Here is a 22,945-nt window from a genome sequence, read left to right on the forward strand (position 1 = left end):
CTACATAGTAGATTCTGGGTTTCCAAAAACGACATGATACTCGAGCAAAAAACATGTTCTAAAATTCTACAACAGATCGACGTCAGAGATATAGGTCTATAGTATTGCGCATCTGCTCGATGACCCTTCTTGAAGACTGGGACTACCTGTGCTCTTTTCCAATCATTTGGAACCCTCCGTTCCTCTAGAGACTTGCGGTACACGGCTGTTAGAAGGGGGGCAAGTTCTTTCGCGTACTCTGTGTAGAATCGAATTGGTATCCCGTCAGGTCCAGTGGACTTTCCTCTATTGAGTGATTCCAGTTGCTTTTCTATTCCTTGGACACTTATTTCGATGTCAGCCATTTTTTCGTTTGTGCGAGGATTTAGAGAAGGAACTGCAGTGCGGTCTTCCTCTGTGAAACAGCTTTGGAAAAAGGTGTTTAGTATATCAGCTTTACGCGTGTCATCCGCTGTTTCAATGCCATCATCATCCCGGAGTGTCTGGATATGCTGTTTCGAGCCACTTACTGATTTAACGTAAGACCAGAACTTCCTAGGATTTTCTGTCAAGTCGGTACATAGAATTTTACTTTCGAATTCACTGAACGCTTCACGCATAGCCCTCCTTACGCTAACTTTGACATCGTGTAGCTTCTGTTTGTCTGAGAGGTTTTGGCTGCGTTTAAACTTGGAGTGAAGCTCTCTTTGCTTTCGCAGTAGTTTCCTAACTTTGTTGTTGTACCACGGTGGGTTTTTCCCGTCCCTCACAGTTTTACTCGGCACGTACCTGTCTAAAACGCATTTTACGATTGCCTTGAACTTTTTCCATAAACACTCAACGTTGTCAGTGTCGGAACAGAAATTTTCGTTTTGATCTGTTAGGTAGTCTGAAATCTGCCTTCTATTACTCTTGCTAAACAGATAAACCTTCCTCCCTTTTTTTATATTCCTATTAATTTCCGTATTCAGGGATGCTGCGACGGCCTTATGATCACTGATTCCCTGTTCTGCACTTAAAGAGTCGAAAAGTTCGGGTCTGTTTGTTATCAGTAGGTCCAAGATGTTATCTCCACGAGTCGGTTCTCTGTTTAATTGCTCGAGGTAATTTTCGGATGTGCACTCAGTATAATGTCACTCGATGCTCTGTCCCTACCACCCGTCCTAAACATCTGAGTGTCCCAGTCTATATCTGGTAAATTGAAATCTCCACCTAAGACTATAACATGCTGAGAAAATTTATGTGAAATGTATTCCAAATTTTCTCTCAGTTGTTCTGCCACTAATGCTGCTGAGTCGGGAGGTCGGTAAAAGGAGCCAATTATTAACATAGCTCGGTTGTTGAGTGTAACCTACACCCATAATAATTCACAGGAACTATCCACTTCTACTTCACTACAGGATAAACTACTACTAACAGCGACGAACACTCCACCACCGGTTGCATGCAATCTATCCTTTCTAAACACCGTCTGTACCTTTGTAAAAATTTCGGCAGGTTTTATCTCTGGCTTAAGCCAGCTTTCTGTACCTAGAACGATTTCAGCTTCGGTGCTTTCTATCAGCGCTTGAAGTTCTGGTACTTTACCAACGCAGCTTCGACAGTTGACAATTACAATACCGATTGCTGCTTGGTTCCCGCATGTCCTGACTTTGCCCCGCACCCGTTGAGGCTGTTGCCCTTTCTGTACTTGCCCAAGGCCATCTAACCTAAAAAACCGCCCAGCCCACGCCACACAACCCCTGCTACCCGTGTAGCCGCTTGTTGCGTGTAGTGGACTCCTGACCTATCCAGCGGAACCCGAAACCCCACCACCCTATGGCGCAAGTCGGGGAATCTGCAGCCCACACGGTCGCATAACCGTCTCAGCCTCTGATTCAGACCCTCCACTCGGCTCTGTACCAAAGGTCCGCAGTCAGTCCTGTCGACGATGCTGCAGACGGTGAGCTCTGCTTTCATCCCGCTAGCGAGACTGGCAGTCTTCACCAAATCAGATAGCCACCGGAAGCCAGAGAGGATTTCCTCCGATCCATAGCGACACACATCATTGGTGCCGACATGAGCGACCACCTACAGATGGGTGCACCCTGTACCCTTCATGGCATCCGGAAGGACCCTTTCCACATCTGGAATGACTCCCCCCGGTATGCACACGGAGTGCACATTGGTTTTCTTCCCCTCTCTTGCTGCCATTTCCCTAAGGGGCCCCATTACGCGCCTGACGTTGGAGCTCCCAACTACTAGTAAGCCCACCCTCTGCGACCGCCAGGATCTTGCAGGCTGAGGGGCAACCTCGAACAGGACAAGCAGCCATGTCAGGCCGAAGATCAGTATCAGCCTGAGACAGAGCCTGAAACCGGTTCGTCAGACAAACTGGAGAGGCCTTCCGTTCAGCCCTCCGGAATGTCTTTCGCCCCCTGCCACACCTTGAGACGACCTCCCACTCTACCACAGGTGAGGGATCAGCCTCAATGCGGGCAGTATCCCGAGCAACCACAGTCGTAGTCCGATCGGGGGATGCGTGGGACGAGCTGGCCGTACCCGACAAACCCTCATCCGGACCCCCACAGTGATGCCCATTGGAAACAGCCTCAAGCTGTGTGACCGAAGCCAACAATGCCTGAAGCTGGGAGCGAAGGGATGCCAACTCAGCCTGCATCCGAACACAGCAGTTGCAGTCCCTATCCATGCTAAAAACTGTTTTGCAAAGAACGTCTGAACTAATCTACAGAGAGCGCAAACAAATCGACAAAATTTAAACGGTTATTAAAATACAAGATTGCCTAGTAAATGCAGTAATGCTGCTACTTGCGCACTGCTGACACTGCTCGGTGGCGGAAGGAGACTACGCGATTTTACACTATTCAGGTACTAAAACGCGATGCAACAACTCTCAAATACTATAATACGCCCGAAATTTATGAATTAAACAATGCAAGTACCAAAAACACGCAAAGAAATTAAGAATTAAACTATGTAACAAATGAGTGAGCTAGGAGTATACGACTTGCTGCTGCAGCTGCTTATCCAACGGCGGCAGGGAGCACACTGACTGACCAACCGACACTGGCCGTTCAAAACAAAAACAGAAGACAGACGACTACGCGATTTTACACTATTCAGGTACTAAAACGCGATGCTACAACTCTCAAATACTATAATATGTTGTGTCGATTCCCTAAGGTCTCGACACAATGAGTGGCTAGGTGCACGCGAAACTAACGCAGACGGGCGTAAATTCTGAAACAGGAGACTGGATGAAAAACTATAAAGAAAAGAAGAGAGATTGTCATCTACTTAACTTTTAATGATGTTCTTCTTGTTGAAATACATCTCTTGCATAGTAGTAAGCAATTAGCAATGATACACATGGCGCCTTGCTAGGTAGTAGCGATGGACTAGCTGAAGGCTATTTAATCTGTCTCTCGGCAAATGAGAGGAATACTTGGTAGGTCTAGTCGCAAGCTATGTCGTCCGTACAACTGGGGCGAGGTCATGTCCGTGTCTTGTGACCTGCCATGTGGTGGCGCTAGGATTGCGAGTACACAGTGGCGACACGCGGGTCCGACATGTACTACAGGACCGCGGCCGATTTAAGTTACCACCTAGCAAGTGTGGTGTCTAGCGGTGACACCACATTCCTCCCCCGCAAATCGGCGAACGGTCGTGAGATAAGGCTTCCGCCCGCCGTGGGGAGGACCCCATGTTGACGTATGCGATGAGGTGGGGAGCCTAACAACAGGCGAGGCTGTGCCACCCGCACCCGGCCATTCGGTCCGAGGGGAGCTAGGAAACGCCTGCAAACCTAGTCCAGGGTGCACGTCAACATGAGGTGTTTGCGCACGGAATGATATAGAAGGGTCGACCTCCATGTGGTCGGAGCACCCGACGGGCGAAGACGACATCTGGTCCGGAGCGGGCAAGAGGTCCATGGCGGAGGACGGCTGGTCACGGGAAGCAAGCGGCGGCGCGTGACCCAGGGAGGCGCGAGGCGGCTGCAGCGAAGCGTCCGCTGCTGGCGGCGCCGGCGGCGGCTGCGGCGGCGCGACGCCATGAGGCAAAATGGAAGGCATCGTCGGTAACACCTGGGGATGAGGCGAGCCAGTAGATGGGTCCCCAAGGCGCTGACCGGACGGCTCCGTCGCTGAAAGCAGACGGGGAGCGGCAGAACCCAGGCGACGACAGAGGCGCAGCTGATTGAGATGCCGACGCACCTCACCAGAGGCCCCCAAAACCAAATACATCGCGCGGCCGAGGCAGCGAAGAAGGCGCCCTGCGAGCCAACGCTGTGAACCGCGATAGTTGCGATAATAGACAACGTCGCCAGGAGCAAAAGCAGGAGTCTGCCGCTGCACAGGAACCTGATGTGGCGGATGCAGCAAAGACATCAGAGTTCGATGAGGACGACCATGGAGCAACTCAGCCGGCGAGCGACCATCGCGGGGCTGAGAGCGATATGAGGACAAAAAGAGCAACAAAGCGTCCTCCCGAGAATGCGACTCTTTCAACTTCAACATCTGCGACTTGAAAGTCCGGACCAATCGTTCCGCGGCACCGTTTGACTGAGGCGAAAACGGCGCGGATGTCAGATGTTGAATACCATTGGCCTTGCAGAACGACTGAAATTCTGCGGACATGAATTGTGGGCCATTGTCGGAAACAATAGTCTGCGGAAGACCTTCAATGCAAAAGATAGCAGACAAGGCTTGGATTGTGGCAGAAGACGTCGTGGAAGACATCCGGACAACAAAAGGAAAATTACTGAAAGCATCGACCACAACCAACCATCGAGCATTCCAGAATGGACCAGCAAAATCGATGTGCAAGCGTTGCCAAGGGGAAGTGGCTTTCGGCCATGCAAAGAATTTCCGCGGCGGTGCGGATTGTCGTTCGGCACACGCCACGCAAGAGGAGCACATATTCGTAATCGCAGCATCGATTCCGAACCAAGTACAGTGCTGTCGAGCAAGTTGTTTCGTTCGCACTATACCCCAATGTCCTTGGTGAAGAAGCCGTAAGACAGAGGACTGTAACGAACGTGGGACCACGACTCGGGATTGATCATTATCGGAACGCAACAACAAAACACCACGTCGTACAAAAAGTCGCTCCTTGTGAGCAAAAAAACGGCGAACCAAAGGATCCTCGATCCGTGACTTTGACAAGGGCCATTGCGTAGCAACAAAACGCAAAACGGGAGCAAGGACAGGGTCAGCAGCTGTGGCTGTAGCTACACGACGAAAATCAATCGGAAACGATGCGACCACGTCATCGGCTTCCGAATCAATGAACATGCAAGCAAGTTCGGAAGAATCGAATGCTTTATCCTCAGCAACAGGCAAACGGGACAACGCATCAGCGTTGCCGTGCTTAGCAGTGGACCGATACAAGATATCGTAGCGGTACTGCGAGAGAAAAAGTGACCAGCGAATGAATTTCTGCGCTGTACGTGGAGGTACAGGCTTGTTCGGATGAAAAAGCGATGTCAAAGGCTTGTGGTCCGTGATGATTGTAAAGTGACGACCATACAAGAAGTCATGGAACTTGGTAACACCAAACACAAGAGCCAAAGCTTCCTTCTCTAGTTGTGAATAATTTCTTTGCGCAGATGAGAGCAATTTGGACGCAAAGGCAATAGGGCGATCATGCGAGCCATCCTTGTGCGCAAGCACAGCACCGATCCCGAAATCCGATGCATCGACCATCAACAAAAGGGGTTTTCGGGGATCGAATGGCGTAAGGCAAGTATTTGATAGTAACGCCGATTTCAACTGGCGAAAGGCGCGTTCGCATTCCGTCGTCCAGACGAACGGAACACCTTTACGGCGTAAGCGATGAAGCGGAGCTGAAATGGAAGAAGCATTGCGCACAAATCGATGATAATAATTTACCTTACCCAGCACACTCTGTAGCTGTTTTAAGTTCTGCGGTGACGGCAAGTCCCGAATGGCACGAAGGTGCTCTGGACTCGGATGTATACCTTGGGCGTTAAGGACATGGCCCAGGTACGGTAAGTCACGAGCAAAAAACACACATTTGTCCTTCCTCAAGCGAAGACCATTCTGACGCAAGACCTGAAAGAAGGTCCGGAGATTCTGCAAATGTTCGGCTTCTGTCTTTCCTGAGATCACAATATCGTCCAGATAGTTCGCAGCAGTAGGGACCGACGCACAAATAGTTTGTAAATATTGCTGAAACAAAGCAGGGGCGGATGCACACCCGAATGGCAGTCTTTTGAAGCGATACAAGCCAAGATGCGTGTTAACCACTAAGACGCGCTGGGATTCTTCGTCCACAGGTATTTGCAAGTACGCATCTGCTAGGTCCAATTTTGAAAAATATTTTCCCGGGCACAGTTTGTCAAAAAGATCTTCCGGGCGGGGCAAAGGAAAAGTAGCAGTCACAAGTTGTGGATTCACAGTGGCCTTGAAGTCCACGCAAAGTCTCAATTTTCCGGAAGGTTTTGGCAAAATGACTAAGGGTGAGGCCCAGAGAGAAGCCTGCACACGTTCAATTACACCTTGAGATTCTAAATCGTGCAATGTTCTTGCGACCTCATCACGCAATGCGTGGGGAACATTGCGCGCTCTGAAAAATTTTGGTTGCGCGTTGTCTTTCAGTTCCAAATGCGCTTCATAGTTCTTAGCGCAACCAAGGCCCGGTGCAAAAATGTCTGCAAATTCTTCACAAAGACTAGAAACACTGGCGGAAGGCACAGTCTGATTCACGGATAGGACCTGATGTACAATAGACATATTAAACAATTGAAACAAATCTAAACCAAACAAGTTCACTGCACTAGAGGAACGAAGAACATAAAATGACACAAGTTTTGTCTGTCCCTTGTATGTTGCAAGAAGGCTGCACTGTCCTAACACAGGTATATGCTGTCCTGAGTAACTAGTTAACGTAACATTTGCGGCACGCAATGGCGGTGCGCCCAGCTGTTTGTACGTGTCGTGATTGAGCAATGAAACAGCAGCTCCGGTATCGAGCTGGAATGGGATCACTTTTCCTGCAAAGTCTAAGTCCACAAAAAGTTTATTGTCTTGTTGACAAGAGCGACTGTCTCGTGCAATTTGAACTGATACAGGTCCAGAAGCACTTGCAACTTTACGGGATTTCCGGCGACGTCGACGCACACTTTGGGTGGGACGAACACAGTCACTGTTAGCTAAAGTGTCACTGGACGGGTGGGAATGTACTACATGGATGTCCATGGGTGAAGGTCCACGAGCCTGATTGTCCTGGGTTCGATTCCGGCGCGAAGCAAAAGGCCTGGAATTTGTGTGATTGTCTGATCTAAGCTTTTTCTGGCAAACACTTTGTACATGTCCTTTCTTGTGACAGTAAAAGCAAAAAGCTTGGCGTGACGGGCAATTTTCACGCGAATGTCTAGTTGCACACCGCGGGCAAGATTTCACTGCAGTTGCTTGCTTACGCGGCGCACGTGGTTGCAAACTAGGCGGCCGCTGCGAAGTCGGGCGCGAGGGCCGCTTAGCGTCCCGTGCAGCGGGCCCGGCGGGCCGATTAATGTGACACACTGCTGGCGAAGTTTCAAATGATTCCTGAGCAAAGTCAAGTGTGTCTTGCCTGTCCAATATGTCTATCACTTGTTGCAGGGAGGGATTAACTAGCTTCAAAATCTGTTCCCGTATGCGAACATCAGAAACGTTCTGTGCAATTGCATCACGCACCATAGTATCTGAATATGGGAGGCCACATTCACAGGCAAACGCGCAGTCTCTAGTAAGTCCTTGCAAAGTTGCTACCCACTCCCTGTTAGTCTGACCGGCCGTACGTTTTGTACGAAAAAACGTATACCGTTTGGCAACTACATTTACTGTTTCTTTGAAATAGGCATCTAAAGCCGACAAAATTTCCTCGTAGGACAGAGTTGCTACGTCGCGTCGGGGAAACAATTTCACTATCACCCGGTAGGTAGACACACCGACACAAGAAAGCAAAAACGGCTGCCGCTCTTTACCTTGAATTCCATAAGCAGTGAGGTGGAAGTTGAACTGATCGGCCCACTCAGTCCAGCTTTCGTTATGGGCCTCAAAGGGCCTAAATGGCGGTGCGACAGCGGTGTGTGGCTGCGGTAGCGATGAAACGGCTGCCGCCGCATCGGTTTGCAGCGCACGTTGACCCTGGACGAGCTGTCCAAGGGCTTCCAATAACGCCTGCGTCTGCTGATTCTGCAAGCGAAAAAATTCGGACAGTACATCTGGAGAATGCGGCGAAGCCATGATTCAAGCAAATTAGAGCAAGTATAACACAAAGACTGCAACGTGGGCGCGGCACCACTCCTCGGCGCCAAAATATTGTTGTGTCGATTCCCTAAGGTCTCGACACAATGAGTGGCTAGGTGCACGCGAAACTAACGCAGACGGGCGTAAATTCTGAAACAGGAGACTGGATGAAAAACTATAAAGAAAAGAAGAGAGATTGTCATCTACTTAACTTTTAATGATGTTCTTCTTGTTGAAATACATCTCTTGCATAGTAGTAAGCAATTAGCAATGATACACATGGCGCCTTGCTAGGTAGTAGCGATGGACTAGCTGAAGGCTATTTAATCTGTCTCTCGGCAAATGAGAGGAATACTTGGTAGGTCTAGTCGCAAGCTATGTCGTCCGTACAACTGGGGCGAGGTCATGTCCGTGTCTTGTGACCTGCCATGTGGTGGCGCTAGGATTGCGAGTACACAGTGGCGACACGCGGGTCCGACATGTACTACAGGACCGCGGCCGATTTAAGTTACCACCTAGCAAGTGTGGTGTCTAGCGGTGACACCACATAATACGCCCGAAATTTATGAATTAAACAATGCAAGTACCAAAAACACGCAAAGAAATTAAGAATTAAACTATGTAACAAATGAGTGTGCTAGGAGTATACGACTTGCTGCTGCAGCTGCTTATCCAACGGCGGCACGGAGCACACTGACTGTGACCAACCGACACTGGCCGTTCAAAACAAAAACAGAAGACAAACGACTACGCGAATTTACACCATTCAGGTACTAAAACGCGATGCTGCAACTCTCAAATACTATAATACGCCCGAAATTTATGAATTAAACAATGCAAGTACCAAAAACACGCAAAGAAATTAAGAATTAAACTATGTAACAAATGAGTGAGCTAGGAGTATACGACTTGCTGCTGCAGCTGCTTATCCAACGGCGGCACGGAGCACAAGTTTTAGTTTTTCAGCAGAAGTCAGAAAGCCCTAAATTCACCTAAAACTTCAGCGTAATAGAAACCGGTCAAGAGCTTAAGCCTAACTGTGGCTGATCACTTGAAATTGGCATCACGTGCTGCGCTAAGAAATACTCACTCTCGTCTCTGCATCCTCCAGAAACTTGGGTAAATATTTCCGCACTGCTGCGATGTAATCTACGATGGAACAAATAGTGGAAACAAAGTGTTGGAACTGTGAACAAATGTGTGCCCTACATGTCCAACATCCATGTGTTTGACGTTGTCAACAGTAGTACGTCAGCTTCTCTCCGTGAAATATTAAACTAAGTATATTTATTATCCCACGTCTGTTTACCCTTATTCTCGTTTTTCAGGAAGTCACGTGATTTATTCTCCTCTTTTCATTATTTGTATTCCATCACTTTCGTCCTCCTACGCCATTGGTTTTTTTACGCCGTTCACCGCTGTGATCTACATACTGAATCAATCTGATTGTAAATCATATGTATAGTGTTACTCTTCACCAACTAACGCAAACTGTGTTGTTCTGCTACAACTACACTGACGGAAAAAATCCCAACGCCAAGAAATAATTAATGTAGAGCAACGAAATTTCAGAAATACGTTTGTCTAGGTAACGTATTTAAGTGATAAACATTACAACATCACAGGCTAATATAAATGCGAGATAAGTCAGAATGCTGATTGTTAGCATGCAAACGTGCATGCATTGTATTGTACAGGTGCCTTATGTCAGTTTGTGGGATGCCGTTCCACGCCTGTTGCACTTAGTCGGCCAATATACGGACTGTTAATGCTCTTTGTGGGTGACGCTGGAACTGTCGTCAGATGGTGTCCCATATTTTCTCGACTGGAGGCAGATCTGGAGATTGAGGAGGCCAGGGCAACGTGTCGAAGCTCCGTACGGGCATGTTGTGTTACAACAGAGTCATGTGGGCAAGCGTTATCCTGTTGTAGCCGCGCGGGATTAGCCGAGCGGTCTACGGGCGCTGCAGTCCTGGAATGTGCGGCTGGTCCCGGCGGACCTTCGAGTCCTCCCTCGGGCATGGGTGTGTGTGTTTGTCATTAGGATAATTTAGCTTAAGTAGTGTGTGACCTTAAGGACTGATAACCTTAGCAGTTAAGACCCATAGAATTTCACACACATTTGAACATCCTGTTGTAAAACACCCCTGGAATGTTGTTCACAAATGGCAGCACAAAGGTCGAATCACCAGACTGACGTACAAATTTGCAGTCAGGGTGCATGAGTACAGTCAGTAGCGAGGCAGTGGGTGTGTACCACCAGGGGCCGAACTGCACAATAACACTGAAAGAGTGGTTCGGTGTAGGGCGGCGGAGGGGTGAAGAAGTGGTCTGCCGTAGTCGTCGTCGTGTTGTGGACCACTGCGGCTGCGGCGGGGACGGAGCCTCTCCGTCGTTTCTATGTGCCCAGTTAACATACAATACGATACAATACAATACAACATAAAAATAATAACAGATAAAAATAAAATGTTCATGAATCCAAAAAAAGTCAAGCCATAACTTTCAGTAAACGCAGCCAACAATATAGCATAGGAATCAGCTTAATTATTCAAGGAACTCCACAACAGAATATAAGAAGTGACCCATGAGGAAAGTCTTCATTTTAGATTTGAAAGCGCGTGGATTACTGCTAAGATTTTAGTTTCCTTGTGGTAGCTTAATGAAAATTGATGCAGCAGTATACTGCACACCTTTCTGCACAAGAGTTAAGGAAGTCCGACTAAATGCATATTGGATTTCTGCCGAGTATTAACTGAGTGGAAGCTGCTTATTCTTGGAAATAAGCTGATATTTTAACAAGAAACGACAGTAAAGAATATATATTGAGAGGCCAATGTGAGAATACCCAGACTTGTGAACAGAGATCGACATATGCTTCGCCAAATGACACCACTTATTGCCTGAACCGCCCGTTTCTGAGCCAAAAATGTTCTTTTAGAATGGGAAGAGTAAACCAAAAATATAATACCATATGACATAAGCGAATGAAAATAAGCAAAGTAGAATAATTTTCGTGTCGAACGATGACTTACTTCAGGTTTTGTTTAATTGTGTGTTAGAAACTAAGTCTTACTGTGATTTAGTTTTTGTTTATTTTCTACAACCAATGAACTTATTTCATCAACTGCACTGTTTGGAACTGAGCCAATCCTTTACTACCAAGTTAGTGTCATCAGCAAAAAGAAATATTTTAGAGTTATCCGTAATATTAGAGGGCATATCATTTATATAAATAAGGAACAGAAGTGACCCCAACCCCATTTCTCTTCCCATTCTAAAAGGATATTTTTGGCTCAGAAACGAGCGTTTCGGCCCATAAGTGGTGTAATTTCGCGAACCTTATATCGATCCCTGTTCACTAGTCTGGGTATTCTCACATTGGCCTCTCAATATATATATTCTTTATTGTCGTTTCTTGTTAACAATATCAGCTTATTTCCGAGAAACCCCACTCAGACCCCACATCACCGCCATTCTAAACACTGTGAATAATGACCTTTTGCTATCTGTTTTGATGTAAAAGGTGAACCAATTGTGAGCTTCTCCTCATATTCCGTAATGGTCCAACTTCTGGAGCAATATTTTGTGATCAACACAATCAAATACCTTAGTTAATGATCACCATTTCTTCATCGTCGACACGTAAGTCGTCGAAGTGGCGTCAAAGAAAAAGGTTTGCACAAGATGGCCAAACTCCCAGAAAGACGATTTGCGGTAAAATATTCCATATGCACATTCCGTTTTTTATTCAGTGTGTGTAGCCTTGAACGGAAGCGAAACGTGGAGTATGAAGAGTTCAGTCAAGAATAGAATAGCAGATTTTCAGATGTAATGGCATGGACGAATGATGACGATTAGATGGGTACTAAACTGCATTAGGGAGAAAAGAAAAGAAAGAATCTTCAGTTTGATAATGGTGGGAGGTGCGGGAGTGGGGGGGGGGGGGGGGAGGGTTAAAATTGTAGAGGCAGCTGAAGTTTTGAGTACGTTAGGCAGGTTCATTGAAAAGGCAGGGCCGGACGTTCAGTTTCTTGATGTCCCAGGGCATTTCAGGAGAGTGGTCTCCTGAAGATTCCGATGTTCGACACTGGTATCGTAGCGCTTTAAGTCTTGCGAGGCGCGTTGAGACGTGAGACCAACGACACGACGCCAGGCTATCTTTCCTGACAACACTCAGCTCGTCTCAAACAATGAAAACGATTATTTTGACTGAATAACTTCAAGTGGACCGTATAATGTGACTTTGAGTGGAAAAATTTAACACCAGTCTCATTGTAGCGAGGTAGTCTGTAGTTCTGATGAGTGCCATCGTTTAGTTTAGTGCAGATCGATGGTAAGATCACAAATAGCTCTCGGAAGTCATGTAATAATTCCTGTGCAACATGACACGTCTGTTTAAAGCTTCTGTATGTACGTAATACAGATAGTATAAACTATCTAATGGTTTTATGAATTCATCATTTTTATTAATTTTGCAATTGAAATGTGCGATATCCGAGGTGCATTCAAGTTCTAAGGCCTCCGATTTTTTTTCTAATTAACTACTCACCCGAAATCGATGAAACTGGCGTTACTCTCGACGTAATCGCCCTGCAGACGTACACATTTTTCACAACGCTGACGCCATGATTCTATGGCAGCGGCGAAGTCTTCTTTAAGAGTCTGTTTTGACCACTGGAAAATCGCTGAGGCAATAGCAGCACTGCTGGTGAATGTGCGGCCACGGAGAGTGTCTTTCATTGTTGGAAAAAGCCAAAAGTCACTAGGAGCCAGGTCAGGTGAGTAGGGAGCATGAGGAATCACTTCAAAGTTGTTATCACGAAGAAACTGTTGCGTAACGTTAGCTCGATGTGCGGGTGCGTTGTCTTGGTGAAACAGCACACGCACAGCCGTTCCCGGACGTTTTTGTTGCAGTGCAGGAAGGAATTTGTTCTTAAAAACGTTTTTGTAGGATGCACCTGTTACCATAGTGCCCTTTGGAACGCAATGGGTAAGGATTACGCCCTCGCTGTCCCAGAACATGGACACCATCATTTTTTCAGCACTAGCGGTTACCCGAAATTTTTTTGGTGGCGGTGAATCTGTGTGCTTCCATTGAGCTGACTGGCGCTTTGTTTCTGGATTGAAAAATGGCATCCACGTCTCATCTATTGTCACAACCGACGAAAAGAAAGTCCCATTCGTGAAGTCGTTGCGCGTCAACATTGCTTGGCAACATGCCACACGGGCAGCCATGTGGTCGTCCGTCAGCATTCGTGGCACCCACCTGGATGACACTTTTCGTATTTTCAGGTCGTCATGCAGGATTGTGTGCACAGAAGCCACAGAAATGCCAACTCTGGAGGCAATCTGTTCAACAGTCATTCGGCGATCCCCCAAAACAATTCTCTCCACTTTCTCGATCATGTCGTCAGACCGGCTTGTGCGAGCCCGAGGTTGTTTCGGTTTGTTGTCACACGATGTTCTGCCTTCATTAAACTGTCGCACCCACGAACGCACTTTGGACACATCCATAACTCCATCACCACATGTCTCCTTCAACTGTGGATGAATTTCAATTGGTTTCACACCACGCAAATTCAGAAAACGAATGATTGCACACTGTTCAAGTAAGGAAAACGTCGCCATTTTAAGTATTTAAAACAGTTCCATCTGCCGTACGGTGCTGCCATCTCTGGGACGTATTGACAATGAATGCGGCCTCATTTTAAAACAATGCGCATGTTTCTATCTCTTTCCAGTCCAGAGAAAATAAATCGGAGGCCTTAGAACTTGAATGCACCTTGTACAATCTACATTGGATAACAGGCTGGGAGATTAGTTCGGAATAAGTACATACATAAATAACGTACCGTATGACATCTTCTCCACGTTTGGTTATTACCACCTACCCTCCTTTTGGCAGAGATGTGCTGACGTTGAAAATTTCCTCCACCATAAGGATTCAAAATGGTTACCTCCTGGTGGACAGTCACAACACAAGGGTGCGTTAACGACCGGCGACGTGTAAGAATTTTAGGTAGGAAATTTTGGCGCCGGGATCTGTATCTAACAGACAAATGTCTCCAAATCCTTTGCTGAACTTACTTTGGGTGACGTCGGGTTGAGGGAAACTGATTAGTAACTACTGAAACAACATTCATCGTAGACATGTCTGCTTTGCGAAATGCGTCAACGGAGATCCGAGAGGCGCTATGAACTTATAAGACTCGAGTATTCCATCCGAGAAAGTTCTACGAATCCCGCGACCGGCCATCCTGATTTAGGTTTTCCGTGATTTCCCTGAATCGCACTAGGCAAATTGAAAGGTCACTGCCGACTTCCTTCCCCGTCCTTCCCTAATCCTATGAGACCGATTACCTCGCTGTTAGGTCTCTTCCTACAACAACCGTTAACCAGTTCTAAGAAATTACTTGCCACCAAGTCTACCGTTTTGATGTGACCATAAAGTGCAAAAGTTTGGCAATAACTAACCTAGGTCTACGCCTGAGTGCTGCTGTTGCCGTGGTCTGCAGTCTGAAGACTGGTTTTATGCAGCTCATAATGCAAATCTATCCCGTGCAAGCCTCTTCATTTATTCATAACTACTGCAACCTACTCACTGGAATCACCCCCCCCCCCCCACTACCCCCGTGTTAGTTGTACCTCTACTGGCAATAGCTCAAATGGCTCTGAGCTCTATGGGACTTATGGGACTCAACATCTGAGGTCATCAGTCCCCTAGAACTTAGAACTACTTAAACGTAACTAACCTAAGGACATCACACACACATCCATGCCCGAGGCAGGATTCCAACCTGCGACCGTAGCGGTCGCGCGGTTCCAGGCTGAAGCGCCTACAACAGCTCGGCCACATCGACCGGCTACTGGCAATATTTCTCCTTTTGTAGCGGTCGCTTCTCCACAGTGTCTCATGGAGTGAGGGCATTAGCATTCCTGATTACGATTTGTCCGTCAAATGGAGCCATTACGCTCTGCGTCCACTTTGGGGCTATTGGGCAGGAGATTCGACTATATGCCATCATGAATTTCAGTCTTTTGCTTGTCAACGCAAACGTATCACTAGAATAACCACACACCTCATCACATCATCTTCACTTAATACATACGTAACACTCATACGAGGTAAAGGAAAGATGCCGAGTGCACCAAGAGCAACAAAACGTTTCGAGTTAGGCAGGTAAACCTACTCTTGAGGGTAGACCAGCCAAAAACATCAAATGATCAAAATGTTTGCGTAATTTTAAAATTGTGTGACACTTGTTATTTAATCCTGGTAACCCTGCTTTCGCATGTACTACGCATCGACTAAAAAAATCATATGTCTTTCTGCAGCTTTTCATTTTTCACTGTTTTTGATCTGAAAACTAATACACAGTCTGTCCTACCAGGTAATTCTCAGAGCGTCCAAGGCGATCGCTTTGAAGAACATCTCAGAGGTGATTGACGAGATGGTGTCAGCCTGCGTCGGCCGTAATACACAGGTTTGTACTTGAGAAAATCGGCGTTTCTCAAAATCCTTTCCAAAAGCGCTAAAAGAAGTGCACAGAGCCAACGGCAAACATTCTTCCAGCATAGCTATCTGCATTAAAACTCAAGACTCTCGCAAGAGAGACACCACAAAACTCGCATCAAATTATGTTTGGTCTTAACTGCTCTGGTCGTTGTTTGGAAGTACCGTATTTTCAGACGTTGTGTTAAACGTATGTTCATAATCGGTAGTGTTTTCCCGGTTGTTCCTTCTGGTGTTCCAGCTAGCTATTTCACTATCGATTATGGCCGGGTTATAATGTGTCAAAATTCCCTTGTACAGTGGTTCCCACATTGCGCATCCCGTGGCATGCTACACAGTCAGCGCGATCATATTCCTGTAATAAACATCTTCTGTTACTATAGTCATGCTGAGCAAAAACGATAAAAAAAATAAAAAATTCGTTGACTCATCTTCACGACCAGTTGTACGGAAAGGAACATGCTGTTCTAATCGACATGATGGCGAGTACGTATTTCAGAAAGTTTCATTTCTCTTGAAGAGGAAGAGAATTAATGTGTTCCTTGGCGAGTAAAATGGCTGTGGGGGCGCCAGCACACAGATCTAGCAGCATCCACTAGTCACACATCCAGTCCCGTCGCTGAAGTCGAAGGAAAACTAAAATCCTAAGATTTCAGATGGCGGTAAATCCGCAAATCCAAAATGGCGTAAGCAGGAAATTGCAAAGTGCAAGATGATGTTGGCAGCAAAATAAAAAATTCAATATGATGGGAAAACATAAAAAAATTAAAAACTAGATAAAAATCTTTGAAAGTTCCAAAATACTGGAGATGCCAGAATTATATCACTTGCGATTGTGTCCATTATGGTGCCTTGTTCTAAAATATCCAAACCATCTGATATTTGCGCCATGTTCAAAAGTATCCAAACTGAAAATAGCACCATGTTCAAAAATCTTCAACGATCAGATACTTTCTGCCATCTTAAAAAGCATTAGAAAGCTTTGAATGTTTTGAGTCATGTCCAAAAATATTCATTCAAAAAAAATTACGCAAATAGTATCACTTGCCGTATTTCCACATGTAATACACGCACTAATAGAAAAAAACGCACCACGAAGGAATCATCCAAATGGGTCGGAAATTGACAGATGAGACGCACATCTGCAGACAAAAAATGTTACAATTTCAGAAAAAATCGATAATTTATTCAAGGGAAAGAGCCTCACAAACTAAGCACGCCTATAACATGTTAGTCGACTGCTGCCCCTTATACATACAGTTATTAGGCTTGGCTTGGCATTGATTGATAGAGTTATTTGCAGTTGTTGGATGTGCTCCTCATGGACATCGTGCCAAATTCCGTCAAATTGGAGCGTTAGATTGACAAAACCGTAAACAGGTTGGCAAGATCTGCCTGTAATGCTACAAATGTTCTCAATTCGGAAGAGATCTGCAGGCCCCGCTGGCAAACGTAGGGTTTGGCAAACACAAAGACAAGTAGCAGAAACTCTCGCCGTGTGCGGAAGGGCGTTATCTTGCTGAAATGTAAGCCCAGGATGGCTTGCCACGAAGGGCAACGAATACCGTCGATGTACGGATGTGCTGTAAGGGTGCCGCAGATCACAACCAAAGAGGCCTGGTGTGGAATTAAATGGTACCCGAGACCATCATTCCTGATTGTCAGATCGCATAGTGGGTGACAGTCAGCTTGTTATCCTGCCACTGTCCTGGACGTCTCCAGACAAGTCTTCACTGGTCATCGAGCCCCGGAATCTCGTTGACTGAAACAGAATTGTCTTCAATGGTGAGTCCAGCTTCCAATTGAGTTCCGATGACCAACAAAGACATGTCTGTAAATGCACTGTACAGTGATGGGGTAAAAAGTTGATTGTTACCCATTATATGGCCAGACAACCAGGAGTAATGGTCTGAGGTGTCATTTCATATCATAGCAGGACCCCTTTGGCTGTCGTCCGCCCCACTGTTAAGCACAGTTGTATGTCAACGATATTCTGCTCCCCGTTTTGTTGTCCTTCATGGCAAGCCATTCCTGGACTTATATCAAGACAATGCCCATCAACAAATGTCGAGAAATTCTCTGGCATGTTTTTGTGACTGCCAAGCCCCAACTTGGCCAGCAAGGTCACCAGATCTTCCACTAACTGACAACGTTTGGGACATTATGAGCAGGGCCCTCCAACCATCTTGCGATTTTGACGATGTGATACACTCTGTACACATGGTCTAGCCGTAGCGTCTCTGGTTAGTAAACAAAACGTCCTCGGTTTTGAGTTAGAACGCCGCCAGCTCTTGAATTTTAAATAAAAATCAACATTGGCAGCCGAAGACTTCTGGCATAAGAAGCGAACCTCATTCTGGCAACGGCCCTGTCAAAGAGGGCAGAGGAGCGGACAGAAGTTCAGGGCACTCTCTTGCCCTTGGGGTGGCAAACTGCCCCTACAGAAGAAGGAATCAGCAATGATCAAAGAAATGAGGATGCAGAACGATATTGAAACCACTGTATTAAAGACACATAATGTGTACCCACAGACTTGTGGCCTGTAGCTGAAAAAGTGTCATGATGATCTCTCCATTGGCGACAGATTCCGGAATAGGACCCCTTTCGATCTCCGGGACGGGACTGCCAAGGGGGGGATAACCAACGAAAGGATAACAGTCTACGAGTCGGGCTGTGGAACGTCAGAAGCTTGAACTTGGTACAGACGCTAGATAATCTGAAAAGCGAAATGCGAAGGCTCAGACTAGATGTAGGGGGGGGGGGGGGGTCAGTGAAGTGAAATGGAAAGAAGACAAGGATTTCTGATCAGATGAGTATAGATAATATCAACATGAGCAGGAAATGGTATAACGGGCGCAAGATTCGTTATGAATAAGAAGGTAGGACAGAGAGTGTGTTTCTGTGAACAGTTAGGTTTTTCTCATCAGAAACGACAGCAAATCAACACCGTTACATCATGGTGAGACAAAGATTGCGAAACCAGATACTGCATTGTAAGGCGTACTCAGGAGCAGATATGGACTCAGATCACAATTGTATTAGTGTGATGAAGAGAAGGCTGAAGTTTAAGACGTTAGTCAGGGTGAATCAGTACGCAAAGAAGTGGGATATGGAAGTACTAAGGAATGAAGAGACATAATTAAAGTCCTTTAAGGATATAGATATTGCGATAAGAAATAGTTCAATAAGCAGTTCAGCTGAAGAAGAGTGGTCGTTTCTAACAAGGACAATCACAGAAATTGGAAAGAAAGTCATAGATACAAAGAAAGTAACTGCGAAGAAACAAAGGATACCAGAAGAAAGACTTCAGTTGGCCGATGAAAGAAGAAAGTACAAAAATAATGAAATAAATATGAAGTACAGGAAAGCTAAGACGAAATGGCTGCATGAAAAATGTGAAGAAATGGAAAAAGAAATGATTGTCGAAAGGCCTGACTCAGAATAATGAAAAGTCAAGGGATGTACCACTAAGAGTGCATCGGGAATTCCACTATTGCAGAGGAGAGAGCGGACAGGTGGAGAGATTACACTGAAGGCTTCTGTGAGGGGGAAGATTGTCTGACGTGATAGAAGAAGAAACTAAGTCGATTTAGAAGAGATAAGGATCCAGTACTGGTAACAGAATTTAAAAGAGTTTTTGGAAGACTTAAGATACGGCAAAGGGGTAGATCGCATTCCATCAGAATTTCGAAAATCATTAGGAGAAGTGGCAACAAAACGGCTATCCACGTTGATGTGCAGAGTCTGTAAGTCTGGCGATATTCCATCTGACTTTCGGAAAAGTATCATCCACACAACTCCGAGGACTGCAAGAGCGGTAAAGTACGAAAATTAAAGCGTTATCAGGTTAACAGCTCAGGCATCCAAGTTGTTAACGAGAATAATATACAGAAGGATGGAAAAGAAAGTGTTAGATGACAATCAGTATGACTATAGGAAAGGTAAAGGCACCACAGAGGCAAGTCTAACGCTGCGCTTGATAATGGAAGCAAGACTAAAGAAAAATCAAGACACGTTCATAGGATTTGTCAACCTGGGAAGGGCGTTCAACAGTGTCAAACGGATGCAAGATGTTCGAAATTCTGAGAAAAATAGGGGTAAGCTATAGGAAGAGACAGGTAATATACAACGTGTACAGGAGCCAAGGGGGAATAATAAGAATGGAAGATCACAAACGAGGTGCTCGTATTAAAAAGGAGGTAAGATAGGGATATAGTCTTCGATCTGTAGATCGAAGAAGCAATGATGGAAATAAGGTTCAGGAGTGAAATTAAAATTCAAGGTGAAAGGGTATCAATGATACGATTCGCTGATGATATTGCTATCGTCAGAGAAAGTGAAAAAGAATTACATGATCTGCTGAATGGAACGAACAGTCTAACGAGTACAGAATAAGGACTGAGAGTAAATCGAAGGAAGACGAAGGTAATGAGATGTAACAGAAATGATAACAACTATAAACTTAAGATTAGGATCGATGGTCACAAAGTAGATGAAGTTAAGGAATTCTTCTACTTAGGCAGCAAAATAACCAATGACGGGCGGAGCAAGGAGGACATAAAAAGCAGAGCAGCACTGGCAAGGAGGACACTCCTAGCCTAGAGAAGTCTACTAGTATCAAACCTAGGCCTTGATTTGAGAAAGAAATTTCTGAGAATGCACTTTCTGAGGACAGATTTGCATGATAGTGAAACATGGACTGTGGGAAAGCAGGAACAGAAGAGAATCGAAGCATTTGGTATGTGGTGATACAGATGAATGTTGAAAATTTGGCAGACTGATAATAAGGAATGAGAAGGTTCTGCGCAGAATCGGAGAGGAAAGGAATATGTGGAAAACACTGACAAGAGTAAGGGACAAGATGATGGGACTTCTGTTACGACATTAGGGAATAACTTCCATGGTACTAGAAGGTGCGCTGTAGAGGGCAAAAACTGTATAGGACGACAGAGATCGGAATACATCCAGCAGATAATTGAGGACGTAGGATGGAAGTGGTACTCTGAGATGAAGAGGTTGGTACAGGAGAGGAAATAGTGGCGGGCCGCATCAAACTAGTCAGAAGTCCGATAGTGGGAAGAAAACGCTCTTACTGGACGGAATTTGGAACGACATCCCTCAGGAGCACATCCAACAACTCTGTCAATCAATGCCAAGCCGATTAATTGCTTGCATAAGGGCGAAAGGTTTGCCATTGCGTTACTGATTTGACCAATTTCAGACGATCCTTCTCTTGAATAAACCATCCGATATTTCTGAAATTCTAATCATTTGTATGTCTGTGTCAAATCTACCGAACCCCGTCCCATTTGGATAATTCTTTCGCGATGCGTCCACACACACACACACACACACACACACACACACACACACACACACGCACACACACATCTGTCAAAATTAGTAGCTAAAACATGATGGTGAGCTCACAAAGTGCCCCAGTGCTACTCGTATTCTCATGCCTAAATTATCACAAAACGCATGTGGCTCAAAAACAACATCCTAAGCACAAAACACATGTGACTCAAAACATCCTTAACAGGTAGTTCACATTCTGTCTTTAGGACTAAATAAGGTGATGTACCAAAACGAACCTGTCAGGGCCTGTAAGTGCGCAAAACAAATATTGGCTAAAATACTACGCTAAGCAGGCAAGCGCCCAAAAAATAGGCAATTATTGGCAACTACAGGAAGAATGCAATTAATGTGGCCCAAAGCAAAAATGGGTTTATGAACAAACACAAACCTGGACAAACAACATTTTAAGAGGGAAGAAGATAATGCATGATGTACAAAACTAGAAAAACAAAATCTGTAATATTCACTAGCCAACGTCGATTTTTAGTACATTCGATGTAGGCCCAATCGTAGTTACGTACTTACAAACTTTCGAAAAAGGCTGCTACATTTACTGTTGTCAGTTGTGATGGCCGGCCGGACTAAAACATTTACGTCTTGTGCTTGCATAATCAAAATTAAATAATACCAAGAATTAACCGTAATGTTCATAAATACCAGATGTACACGACATAGGCAAAGACAAACGAACTGACCAAAGATAAGATGTATATTTTCGTAATAAGCACGGATTCCTTCCTAATGCACGGAATACGAAATGTTTACGTACAACATGGTCAAAAACACTTGTGGAACAAGACTCCACACACAGAGATGGAAAATTTATAACTCGAAAATATAATATTTCACCACAAAAATTCAATTTTGCACCAAAATAAAATTATTTGTTAAAAAAGTAAATGATTTCAAGTACAAAAACGCACACACAAGTTTCTTAGGTGTAATGCTCAAACATAATTGCAGATTTATGATTGTGAACAAAAATTCGATCTTTCCACAAAAATTTTTAGAAGTCTCAAAATATGTAGGATTTCAGCCATAACAGTAATCTGCCGGCTAAGTCCACTTCACGAACACTGTAAGCCACTACTCTCTTATTTTTTGTCTGTCAGCAAAATCTGGTTAAGAAAAAGGAAATTTCTAAGGCGTAACTACAACAGTCTGGTCAGCATTTGCGTTCCATGCAGTCGCCATATTCGCCATTTTCCAAATAAGAAATATATATTGTCCGAGAATATAAGTGTGTCAAGTTTTGTTTCCATTAATGAACATGGTTTGAATGGTTAAAATACACTCCTAGAACAAAAAACGAGGCACCACAGAGGAATTATCTGAATGGGATGGAAATCACGGATGACAACCAAAGGGGTCTTGCTACGAGAAGAAATGGCACCCCAGACCATCTCTCCTGATTGACGCGCTGTATGGCATGTGACAGTCAGGTTGGTACCCCAGCGCTATCAGGAGCATCTCCAGTCAAGTCTTCGGGCTGTAATATCACTGACTGGAATAGAATTGTCTTCAGAGATGTGTCCCACTTCGAACTGAATCCCAATGGCCAGAAAAGACTCTACAAGATTTTTAAAAAAAATACACATGATTAGTATATTGGCGCTACAAATAATACATAGAGGTTAAGGTACAATGGCAATGACCAGTGTTCATTTATTCTTCCACACTTTCTAAACACAATAAACAATCAAATTAAATATATCAAAATCTAAATTATCTATATTACTCGTTATAATACACATGGTTCCCCTATTGTCACAAATTAAATAAGTTATACATTAGTTGACAACAACAATTTGATCTTTGTGGCACGCATTAAAGGGACCAA

At 45.1% G+C, this 22,945-nt stretch overlaps 1 protein-coding gene across 1 annotated transcript in view; it reads left to right on the forward strand.

The window, feature by feature from the left end:
* Positions 1–22,945, forward strand: part of LOC126239291 (estradiol 17-beta-dehydrogenase 2-like) — a 206,157-nt gene that overhangs the window by 168,202 nt on the left and 15,010 nt on the right. The window contains exon 7 of the mRNA XM_049947850.1: positions 15,626–15,718. Within this exon, the coding sequence (XP_049803807.1) occupies positions 15,626–15,718 (93 nt within the window). The remainder of the gene's footprint in view (positions 1–15,625; positions 15,719–22,945) is intronic.

Source organism: Schistocerca nitens, chromosome 1 (genome assembly GCF_023898315.1).
Source record: "Schistocerca nitens isolate TAMUIC-IGC-003100 chromosome 1, iqSchNite1.1, whole genome shotgun sequence".
NCBI lineage: Eukaryota > Metazoa > Arthropoda > Insecta > Orthoptera > Acrididae > Schistocerca > Schistocerca nitens.